The following is a 12739-nucleotide window of genomic DNA, read 5'->3' on the forward strand; positions in this document are numbered from 1 at the left end:
TATTGGGATGTAAATGAGCATACAGCGCGTGCTGGCGCAGTGAAAGCGTCCGATTGTTTATTGAGCTCGCGGAGCCACGCGCCCGGCTCGCGGAGCGTCACCCGGGGCGGAGTCTCGCGCAAGAAGCGTGCGTCTTCAAAGGGGGTGGGGTGTCGGACGCGTGTTGAAAAAGCAGAGGGCTGCCAAAGTTTGTATCAGATACGAGGGACAGCGAGACTCGGACCACAATACTCCCGAACGACCACGCGAAAGGCACGAGAGTCGTGCGTCGCCACTTTGTGTGTGTGTGTGTGTGTGTGTGTGTGACAGTGATAGTGGATTTCTTGTTACACTAGACTTACCAAAAGAGATGAATACTGCAACGCAACTGGCGCAAAGTGCATGCAACGCGTCCATCACCCTGCAAGAGTGCGCGCTCCCGAGTCAAACCAAGTTGAAGGTGCTGAAAAGACAGCGCTCGAGCTCACCGGAACTCCTGCGCTGCAAGCGGAGACTCACGTTCAACGGGCTGGGATACACCATCCCGCAGCAGCAGCCCGTCGCAGTGGCGCGACGCAACGAACGCGAGAGGAACCGCGTCAAACAGGTCAACATGGGATTCCAGACGTTGCGTCAACACGTCCCTAACGGCGCGGCCAATAAGAAGATGAGTAAAGTGGAAACGCTGCGCTCGGCGGTGGAGTACATCCGCGCGTTGCAGCAGCTGCTAGACGAGCACGACGCGATCTCTGCCGCTTTCCAGTGCGGCGTTCCGTCGCCGACGCTCTCGAACTCGTACTCCGCAGATCCAGAGTCGCCGCACTCGTCCTATTCGTCCGATGAAGGGAGTTACGAGCACCTCAGCTCTGAAGACCAAGAGCTGCTGGACTTCACCACTTGGTTTGATCGCTACTGATGAGATTTTACTATCCTGCACCCAAACTTTTCAAGGGAACTTCTTCTCGTGACTGCTGGAAAACCCAGTTTAGGCAATCTACATGTATTTTGGAACATGGCTGCTAGTTTCTTGCTGGTCTGTTGACCACCTTAAGCTATTTTGGTGGTTTGTTGCTGGTCCGAGATGATCTTAGACCAGATTGAAACCAACCACTGTGTTTCAAAATAGCCTAAACTTCACAGATCGCTGGCTCAGCAGGCAGTGCCGTGGCTTAGTGGTTAAGCTGGAAAAGGCTGTAGGTTCAAACCCCAGTGGGGTCCATGAGCTTCTACAAAACAATACAAAAAGACTGCTGAATGAACACATTTCATAAGTGCAATTGTGGGCATGATATGCCGAGGCATATGTTCTTTATGTCCTGTTATGTTATTTTGATAAAACAAACTCCCCTAGTCAATTCCAAGAATGTCAAGTTAATGGGAATATTGATTATTCCCAGACAGCAACATAGAGTCGGCCCACATCTGGGCTGTGTGGAATCCATGTGTACCAGATATGGGTCGGATCTGGGCCAAAACTATGTTGCTGTCTGGGTTACCTACAACCAACTACCAGGTCTGCTTAAGGACCTACGTTGAAATTTGTACAATAACTTTTTTGTATTGTTAAAGATGAAGATATATTTTTTTGTAAGCCTCTTTGTGACAATGAACACTGTTAGTTTGTTGTAATAATAACCATTCCGTTATAGGTCAAAGTTGTTTTTAACACTGGAGAAGATTTGATCTGTCGATCTGTATTTATCAAAATTGTATTGTTTAGATGTAGTTCTTCCTGTGAAACCATACATGGCAGATTTTTTTTAATGCACTTGTCCATTTTTTTTAGTAGTGTACATAAGTGATTTAACAAATATATTTTGTGGAAATGTTTTTATAAATAAATCTGCTCTATTTATGCATACGTCAGTGTTTCTGGTTGATTTTCAGCTAGGGAAGACAGTATGTTTTCCCTTTTTGACAGGTGATAAAACATCATGTGGAAGAATCTGTCTCTTTACAAAGACACTATATGGGCTTTTCCACCCTTTCTAAGGACAAAGATTTCTTGTCTGAGGGCGATCAGTCTAAATGAAGCTAGTTTTTAATGTCAGTGTTGAACCCCAACTGAGTTTTCCAGCCCTGTCAAACCAACTCAAAGAAGTAATTTGCCTTTGTGCCTCCTCATTTATGTGTATATATAATATACACATAATATATATTTATGATGACACTGCTTATTGTTAATCGAAATAATGACTTGGATTTCACCTATGGCTGATACATTTCAAATGGGGACAATAAAAGCACTAAGACCCCATTTAATGATCCCTCAGTAAGAGTTTTAATAAGTGCAGCTCATGCATAAAAACTTAGATTAGTTGGTAACACTTTATTTTACAGTGTCCTTGTTACATATGTTACATTTACCATAGTAATAACAGTAAATTATGCATAATTACATGCAATTAACCCTAAACCAAATCCTAATCCACCCTAACCTTATAGTAAGTACATGTAGTTGCTTAATATTGCTCAGTACTTTAATATATAATTACACTGTAACAATGACAGCTTCAAATAAAGTGTAACCGATTAGTTTTAGTGGTCTATGGTTCATAAAGGCAAGATAAAGATCTATTTGAGCAATTAAGGTCCTTCAAAAACTGTCAAATACTAATGACCCCCCCCCCCCATCTCAAAGGGGGCACTGAATTGATGCCCCTTGGCCACCATAGAGTTGTTCTAAGCAGGTGTGAGGCACGTGCCTGTGTTTGGTGGGACACATCTGCTCCACCCCATTGGCTGGCTGATGAACCCTCTCGGCTGGAGTTTTATAAATAAGGGAGTGATTTATGACAGCAATTATTCATCTCTTTATGGATTCTTCTATATGTTTTAGGGCACCAAAAGAAAAAATATACTCAGCATAAATCACCTACTGGTGGGCTATTGTTTTCTTTTGAAATATAGTTAATCTTTGCTGACCTTCATGGGGTCCAAAATGACATGTCACTGTGTTTAATACTGGGTCGACTTTAGTTTATAAGAGAATGAACTCTTGAAGTGTGATATTAAATGCAAGTGGTGCTATATTCAACTGCACCCCCAGCAATTTTGAAAACGTCCATCAGCATGAATTGTCAAAAGAAAATAATTTTAACCAGACTAATAATACAATAAAAAAGAATGCAAAAAAATAATTAAAACTCTTGATAATACAAAAATATAAAATCTATATTTTTTTCGACAGATTTAAATCTAAATCTGTAATTTATTCCTACGATCACAGCTGAATTTTCAGCATCATTACTCCAGTTCTCAGTGTCGCATGATCCTTCAGAAATCATTCTAATGATTTGATACTCAAGAAACATTTCTGATTATTATCAATGTTGAAAACAGTGGTGCTGTTTAATATTTTTTTTTAGGTTTCTTTGATCAATAGACATGTAAAAAAACTTTATTTAATTAAAAAAGAAATCTTTTGTAATATTATAAATGTCTTTTCGGTCACTTTTGATTTTGAATTAAATGTCTCCTTTCTATTAATTGCCTTAAAAATCGTTTATGAATGGAATGAATGGAACTGTATATTTTAAATGTGTATTTTTGTTGTTGTTGCTTTATTTATCAGCCTATCAAAGGGCCCATAGCTGAGTGATGCTTCCAGCAACACCTGAAGCACATGTGGGCGGAGCCTGACCATAAACTACACCAACTGTGGATGAGAATCCAGCTTGTAAAGTGATGAAAGTGGACTTTGTCTTGGCATGTAGTGGCTTTCTTCAGAAGGTAATCCCGCCTGGGTCTATTTTTATGGCCCGTTGAGCAATATTTGATTTCAAAGAAAACAAAAAATCCTGTACATTTTTTGAACGTTTGAGCAAAAAAAAAAAAAAAATGCTGCCTTTAAAAATCAGACGAAGGTATCTCAGTAGACAGGATGTGACACGATCATTGGATTCAGACGTGCCTCGTTTAATTCCTAACAGTGAAACATCACTGAACTTACTTAAACTGGACTTTGACGCTATGATCTAGAAACAAACTTTATTGCATTATTTTCCTGTAAAGCTGCTTTGAAACAATCTGTCTTGTAAAAAGCGCTATATTGTAAAGTGACTTGACTTGAATTGACAATTCACTTACGAATACAACTGTCATGCTGAAAGTGCTGAAGCATAAGTTACACTTGGAAACACTTCGGGAGTTTTAAAGTCCTCATCTGATTTGCTGGATTGGGAGAGTAGGCTATTCTGGATTCAGCATTTACGAGCGTCATGTTCTTCAACCGTCCACCTGGAAACAAAGCTGTCGGGACGCCAAACCCCCTCACGAAAGGAGAAGCTGTCATGTTTACAACGGTTACAATGAGTGCTTCGCAGGATCAGCTAAACGCTGGATTTTCTCAGGTTTGTGAAGTTCATGGCATAGACTCTTTAAAAGACATCCAAGAGTTTTACACGCTGGTCTGTAATAGGCCTTATTCAGAGCAGCATGACAGGTATGAAAGCAAGGCTGTGAGGAATAGACTTACCGTGTTTTTAGTAGCATCCCAGATTTCTTGGAAAGATATTTCATCAGCAGAACAATCCAAAAGCACATTAAATAACCCACAGAAGAGATGTATGTTAACCCTCATTCCCATTAAAAAAAAATCAAAGATGGCGTTGCTGTAAATAAAGTCTAGGGGAGACCGGGGATGAAAGTAACACCTTTTGCTTGAGCAGCGGTAACTCAGTCGTTTGTGCTATACCTGTATCTCTAAAAATGTTATACATCGTACCCACGTTTACAAATATAACTCACTTGGACATGTACAACACAATCACAGATTATGTGTGTTATTGTCAAAACACAAAGATTTCCGTTGTTACAACTTACCCCACTATTGGGGTGAGTTGTAACACAGTCTTGGGATAGATTTAACAGTGGGGTAGTCATGACCTAATGATCGCGAGTCCGACTGGTTACCCAAAGGTTGCTGGTTTCATTTTAGTACCGGCGAGAAATGGCTGAGTTGCCCTGAGGTGCCCACCACAGAATAATGGCTGCGCACTGCTCCGGGTGTTTGTGTGTTCACTACTCACTATTATGTTCCTAATGAGTGTGCACTAACTTGGATGGGTTAAATGCAGAGGACACATTCTGAATATGGGTTACATACTTGGCTGTCACTTTCACTTACAATGAGAGGTAATTTGCTGAAATAAGATTCACACAAACTAAATGTATGCAATAATGTTACTGAAGAATAAAGAATAATCAGTTTTGAACAAAGTGAACAATTTAAAGTAACAACAAACATTGTATTGTACCTGACATCGCTAGCTTCAATCTAAATCGTTATTGCTAGCACAACACGCTAGTAATTCGCTAGCCTGTTAGCGTGTCATCCGTGCGCGAATTATTTTTTTTTTCTCACACGCTCGCGCCTTTTGAGTTCATCAAACAACTTAGGTGAGTAGTAGTAGACAAATCTTTTTATAGAATTTTCCAAACATTTAAACAACAGTCACATCAAATTAAAATGTTAATAGAACATCTCAAACATAATAGAAAAAAAATAAACACCTACTAGGTGGGGGGTAAAGGGGGAGGGGGATTAAGGCGGGAGCTTACAATTAGTGTTTAGGTTGAATCTATCTTCAAAATATGAAAGGAAAGGCCTCCAAACTTTAAAAAATCTGTTGACAGAGCCTTGCATGGAATGTCTCAGTTTCTCTAACTTTAAATATGCCATAACACTTTCTACCCACTTAACATGCGTTGGTGGTTTATTTGACTTCTATTTCAGAAGTATAAGCCGTCGTGCCAACAAAGAAGAGAAAGCCAGTGCATCCGATTGACCTGGTGGTAGTTAGAGGTTCTCAAATGCCACACCAAATATTGCTATTATGGGATCTGGGGCCCGTTCTTCGTACGTCGCTAACTCAGCTGGATTTGATTGTTGGCGATTTGGCATGATCTTGGATCGTTTGGTTCTTCAACGCTCATCCTGGACTTGCTGTCATAGCAACATGTGCGCAAACTTAAACCTGCTCGGGAGCAGGCTTATTTCATGTTAACAGGATTAGATCCCGGCTTCATAAGCGGAGCTGATACGGGAAGTCCAGCGCAGCGCGATAGTGCACTTTCTGAGATATATATTTTTTTCTCGTGATTCGTGAGATTGTCGTTTTTTGTCGCTTTTAGGTTTAAAAAACAGTTTTAGGTTTTTTTGTGGCATTTCCAAGCCACTTAAGACCCAATGTTGTAAAGAATTTTTTTTTTTTTTTTGGCTATAATAATTTTTTATGAAGATCATACAATCATGACCATGGCGATTACAGATATGTCACTCAGGCTTCACTAACGTGATTGGTACCATAGAATAGACTGCCATCAAGGGCTCAATGAAGGGGATTATGTGAACAGAAAGGGGGTTCACAATGATAATGTGCAGCCCAGTTACTATTGTGATTCTTAATATTCCAGATTAGTAATATTATATCAAATAAAAAAAAGGCAGTTCACTAAAATCTTCCATATCACAAATGTGAAAGCAAAATGGCCAGGATCTGTGCATGACTTAAGCATTTTCAGAGATTCACATTTATGCACATTATTTGAAAGTCAAGTCAAGTCATCTTCATTTATATAGCGCTTTTAACAATGTAGATTGTTTCAAAGCAGCTTTACAGAGATTAACATATAATTTATGGTAACAGAGATTGTTTTGGCTTTATAGCGGTTCTTTAGTAAAGTTATTTTCCAGCTAAGGTTAGTTATGATTGATTCGCTTCCGTCGCAACAATCATTTGTTATTAAATTAGGGGCCGCTAAGACGACACAATTTTCTCTGCATAGACTTTAAACGCGAACCTGTGAGAAACGCTGATGGCGTTCACATGCGCATTAAGAATTGGTTCTATAGTTATGTGCGTTTGAATATATGTACGCAGGTTTGTAATTCCCTACAAACCAAGCCTAAACAAAGTACTGGTGTTTCCTTATAATTGAATTACATTGAATTATAGAAGTCTATAATGTATTATGTGAAATCTAGGTCAAAGAGATGTGTTTTTAGTCTAGCTTTGAACTGACAGAGTGTGTCTGCTTCCCAGACAATGGTAGGAAGGCTGTTCCAAAGTTTTGGTGCTAAATAGGATCTACCACCAGCAGTCGATTTTGATATTCTAGGTATTATCAACTGGCCGTAATTTTGAGATCGCAATAGACGTGAAGGACTATAATGCGTTAAGAGCTCGCTCAAGTACTGGGGAGCTAAACCATTTAGTGCTTTGTACGTGATCAGCAATATTTTAAAATTGATGCGATGTTTAATAGGGAGCCAGTGCAGTTTTGACAGAACTGGGCTAATATGGTCATACTTCCTGGTTCTGGTAAGAACTCGAGCTGCTGTGTTTTGGACCAGCTGTAGTTTGTTTATTAAGCGTGCAGGGCAACCACCCAGTAGAGCATTACAACAATCTAGCCTTGAGGTCATGAACGCATGAACTAATTGTTCCGCATTTGTCAATGAGAGCATATGACGTAATTTAGATATATTTTTAAGATGGAAAAATGCAGTTTTACAGATACTAGACACGTGACTTTCAAATGAAAGATTGGTATCAAAGAGCACACCCAGGTTCCTAACCGACGACGAAGACTTAACAGAGCAGCCATCAAGTGTTAGACAGTATTCTAGGTTATTACGTGAGGAAGTTTTTTGTCCAATAATTAGAAACTCTGTTTTTTCAGAATTTAGAAGTAGGAAATTACGAGTCATCCAATTTTTTATATCCGCTATGCATTCCGTTAATTTTGTGAATTGGTAAGTTTCGTTAGGTTTTGAAGAAATATAGAGCTGAGTATCGTCGGCATAACAGTGAAAGCTAATGCCATGTTTCCTAATGATATCTCCGAATGGTAGCATGTACAGAGTGAACAGCAGCGGTCCTAGTACTGAGCCTTGTGGTACGCCATACTGAACTTGTGATCAATGAGACATCTCTTCATTTACTGCTACAAACTGATAACGGTCAGATAAGTATGATTTAAACCATGCTAGTGCAATTCCACTAATGCCAACATAATTTTCGAGTCTATTTAAAAGAATGTTGTGGTCGATAGTGTCAAATGCAGCACTAAGATCGAGTAACACTAATAGAGGGACACAACCACGATCAGATGATAAGAGCAAATCATTTGTGACTCTAATGAGAGCAGTCTCAGTACTATGGTACGGTCTAAATCCTGACTGCAAATCCTCGCAGATATAATTTCTTTCAAGAAAGGAACACAGTTGTGAAGATACTGCTTTTTCTAATATCTTTGACAGAAAAGGTAGATTCGAGATCGGCCTGTAATTGACTAATTCTGTAGGATCAAGTTGCGTTTTTTTAACAAGCGGTTTAATCATAGCCAGCTTAAAGGTTTTTGGTACGTATCCTAGAGACAAAGATGAATTAATGATATTAAGAAGAGGATCTATGACCTCTGGAAGTATTTCTTTCAGTAGCTTAGTCGGTATAGGGTCTAACATACATGTTGTAGATTTAGATGATTTAACGAGTTTAGTAAATTCTTCCTCTTCTATAGCAACGAACGAATCAAATTTTTCCTTAGGGAGACTACAATGCACTGCCTGATGCGATACTGTAGTAGACGGTTGCATAGTTATAATTTTCTCCCTGATATTATCAATCTTATAAGTGAAGAAGTTCATAAAGTCATTACTGCTGTGTTGCTTAGAAACTTCGGTGCTTGAAGCTTTATTTTTCGTTAGTTTAGCCACCGTTTCAAATAAATACCTAGGATTATGTTTATTTTCTTCTAATAGGTTGAAAAATAAGCAGATCTAGCAGCTTTTAAGGCCTCTCTGTAAGCAATCGAGCTCTCTTTCCATGAAATGCGAAATACCTCTAGTTTTGTTTTCTTCCAGTTGCGCTCCATTTTTCTGGCTGCTCTCTTAAGGGCCTGAGTGTGCTCGTTGTACCACGGCGTTGGACTATTTTCTTTAATCTTCTTTAAGCGCAACGGAGCAACTGTGTCTAAAGTGCTGGAAAAGAGAGAGTTAAAAGTTTCTGTTGCAATATCGAGTTCTTCTAAGCTATCTGGGATGCTGAGATGGTGAAAGTGATTAGGAAGATTATTAATAAAGCAATCTTTAGTGGCAGAAGTGATAGGTCTAACATATTTGAAACACGTACACATAACAGTTCAGTCACTAGCTATCCACCTATTTTATGTACATTTTGGAATATCACATAAAAAAAACGCTGGATGGAAATGCCGAGATGCACATAAATTCTAAAAATGTCCACAAAAAAAGCATATGTGCTCAATTGAGGTGGATAATTTATAACTGAATCATCATAAGGGCTTGGTACATTTTTAATGAACTGTTACAACTATACCTTGTTTCAACACCCCTAACAGCCATATCTTAGCTAACTGTTTTAGCATGTTTGAAGTTAGCATGAATGCAAAGCATCAAATTAAACCAGAGAAACAGCAACTTTAGATTATGCAAGTCAAATAACTGTATCTACAATACAATGATTGCTAGGCAAAAAACAATCAAATAAAAAGGTTTACTTTTCTTCCTGAAAATCCGTTTTCTTGGTCATAAAATGTACAATGTTGATCACAGTAACATAGCACTTCTCTTGTGAGCTCAAAAAGGTGATGTGAGTGTATGATATTGATGACATCACCACAGCTCTTTTCTGATGCGTCAAACTAACAGTGTTACAGTGTTACTATTGTAGAGACGATTGCTGCGTCCCAATTCAGAGGCTGCATCCAAGACCAATTGCGTCACCGCGGCGTGAAGAAGGCCGTCCCAGTTCGAAGGCTCCTTCAAATTTGTCCTCCAAATGCATCCTTGGTTTCCTGTGAAATAAAGGATACAGCAGATGGATCCTTCGCAGCCTTATCGACCCCAGAATTTATTGCGCACCTGTGATGACAGGATTTTCTTTTTTAAACATGAGTATTGGGTTTCAACTTACTCAAATATCTAATGAGACAAATGAAAAACAAAAATAAAAACAAAATTTTTAATAATGTTGCCATTACTAAAATGCAATTGTATATAGTTTATATTATTTACGTTTTCAGATTTATCCACTCTGGGACCCGGTTTAAAAAATAGCGGTTTAAACGCGTCAGGCTCTAATTCTGCTGTAGTTGTTTTTTTTTTTATGTTATACATTGTGTCTCTTTTTATTATGTTTATTTAATGTTTAAAAAGTCACACAAATCAGTATTATAAACTTTATTTAGATGTGCCCTGAATTTTAGTAACTGTGCTGAAAATAACCTAATAGAAAACAAATGAAAATGATTAAAATTTCTAAAGGTTTCTAAAGGTATCTTTTTTAAATAAATATATAAATGAATAAAATTAAAATGACTAAGATTGTAAGCTTGACTATATTGTTTGACCAATGAATTTCTAAGTGTTACATTTTCACCTTTACATTTAACAGTGTTTTTGTTTAGTATTTGTACTGCAAATTCCCCAAAAAATCTGTCTTCCCTTATCTTGCATGCTCGCCTTTCCATCTACGGATAAAATTCTTCTGCTTTCTCTAAAAACCTCAGGATGTCTATAAATCCTAACAAAAAAATAAATAAATCACAAGACGCATGTCTTTAAGGAGGAGGGAGATACAACTTGCTTTTCACTCAAAAGTTAGAAAGAAGAAAGTTTGAAAATGCAGAGCCTACCACTTTGACAGCACTAAGCTGTCTAAACTTCAGACGACCTAACCGTGTCTCACAGAGTTTAGGACAGGGGGTTTGAAGTCATTTGCATGAACCATTGTACCACACAAGTTTGGCTTCTCTTTTTTTTTTCTGATGAGAGCCTTTTGGCCATTTACTTCCACCCTGGCTGGCTGTTTGGAGCTGTGAATGGCCTTCACTCCAGGCCCACACAAAGAAGCCTTTGTGCCACGGCTGCACCATATTCATCATGTAATGCCTGTTAGACAAATCTGATTGGACGCTCCTGTCACTTTGATGTGTGTTCAGGGGGCGAGCGGTTTGGTAGTGGTGAATTTCACTCTCTTGCTCGCTCTCTCTTGACCTTTAGGCCTAATATAGATGGGAGGTTCGGGTGCTGTGCCGGGGATGGAGACCCTCATTATGTGTGAAAGCAATTTCATAACAATTTCTTAAGTTGCACAAAAAACGGGTTGAGATGATTGACGTTACTTTACTCTGGCCTGAACAAAACCCAGATTTGAGCAGAATAACAGATGAATGTGCAGAGTGTGGACTCAATTCAAACAATTTTAATCCCCCCCACCCCACCCCACGCACACTTTATTCACCCCTCGAACCCTCTTTTCCCCCCTCTTTGTGGCTCTTTCACTCTTTTCAGCTTTCTCTCCTTTTTTATGCCCAGCATTCCTGATTTTCAGGGTAATTCCACACAGACAGAGCTGCTAATTAAGTTCATTAAAGCAGGGGGCTGCTAGACTTCTGATAGTGAGCTTATATCTGTCTAATGACTGTTGGAGCTGGAATTGGACCCATGTTGGGTTTGTTGTTCACTGAATAGGCTAAAAGATGAACCAGGGGGTCTGGTTGGTCTGGCTGTTTTTGCACTAGGTGCTGCTTTCGAGTGGAATTTTTATGCTACTGAATCCAAACTGAGTTTTTAGATGTCCTTCACATAAAAACTATAATATTTAGCTGTATACTTTAGCCCCCCTAAATTTCCACCCAGCCCATGCACTAAAAATTCGTAGTTAACTTTGTAATATGTACACTAATTTGTGACCTCAGTCCCCTTTAAAACTCATAAAACCGGCGGCAGGCTTTGGCTCATCATTCCTGTATTTATTCGTTCTTCAATCCCCAGCAGTGCCAGCGTCAAAAGCAGAGGACAATGTGTGTGCATTTATTGATAGATTGTTATGCTAAAATTTGTTATAATGTTCATTTGATAATAAATCCAAAAGCAAAACACAAGAAAATAACTGAAAGGGAGTGGAAATGGCAAATGAACTAATGAGTGGTCCTCTGCTGTCATCTACTGGTTATAATAGTAATTTCATTTTGTCATTTTCATGTTAAAAGTGTTTGTTTTCCACCAGTTGACAGAAATCTTCCACTAAAGCATGGCACATTTTCCATGTTATCTCCATGAATGAAAATGAGAAATGTAGATCTTCTTTAAAGTTAATTTTACTGCACAAATGTAGAGTTAATTTTTTTTAAACAATTCATGTTGAAAAAACTAAAAAACTAAAAAATAAAAAAAACCACCCTCTTATTGCCTGTCTAGACAATGCAGTAATACAAAGATTGTCTATATTCTTAATGGATATTAATGAATATTAGCTGGTTATTTAAAAAAATTATTACTTAAATATTCAGGGATTGACTTGATAGGTAGTGTTGAACCTGCTGTATTTTTCAAGTCTACCCTAGTATACAAACAATATATTATTATTTTTTTTTTAAATCATACCCTCATTGGGTGCTGAGCCCCCCTAATATTGAAATCCTAGAATCGCCTTAGTGGTATTTAGTATAGTAGTACTACTATAGTTTTACAGATATGGCAATATGATGGTACTATAGATGGCAGCTTACTTGGCCCATCAAAAAAGCTTAGAAAATGTCCGGATCAATTAATCTATGCAAACGTGTATGAAAAATGCATGCTTTTTCTTTTACTTGAACCAATGACTTGAATATACTTCTCTTGTTTTTAATATCTACCAGAAGGACTCGGGAGAATAAATACTGTAACAATTAACATTTATTAACAGCCCAACAAGCAATCAAGTTCTTTGGCGTAGGCCCCATCCGT

The 12739-nt window shown here is 38.5% G+C and overlaps 1 protein-coding gene across 1 annotated transcript; it reads left to right on the top strand.

Moving 5' to 3' along the window:
- Positions 1-349: 349 nt before the first annotated feature.
- LOC308684616 (achaete-scute homolog 1b-like) lies at positions 350-895 on the top strand (the record flags this gene model as incomplete). Its single annotated transcript, XM_081355882.1, has 1 exon — positions 350-895. One exon carries the CDS (start codon positions 350-352, stop codon positions 893-895), a length of 546 nt encoding a protein of 181 aa, XP_081212008.1.
- Between the last annotated feature and the right edge of the window lie 11844 nt (positions 896-12739).

The sequence above is a fragment of the Scardinius erythrophthalmus genome, assembly GCF_964197995.2.
Source record: "Scardinius erythrophthalmus genome assembly, chromosome: 24".
Taxonomy (NCBI): Eukaryota; Metazoa; Chordata; class Actinopteri; order Cypriniformes; family Leuciscidae; genus Scardinius; species Scardinius erythrophthalmus.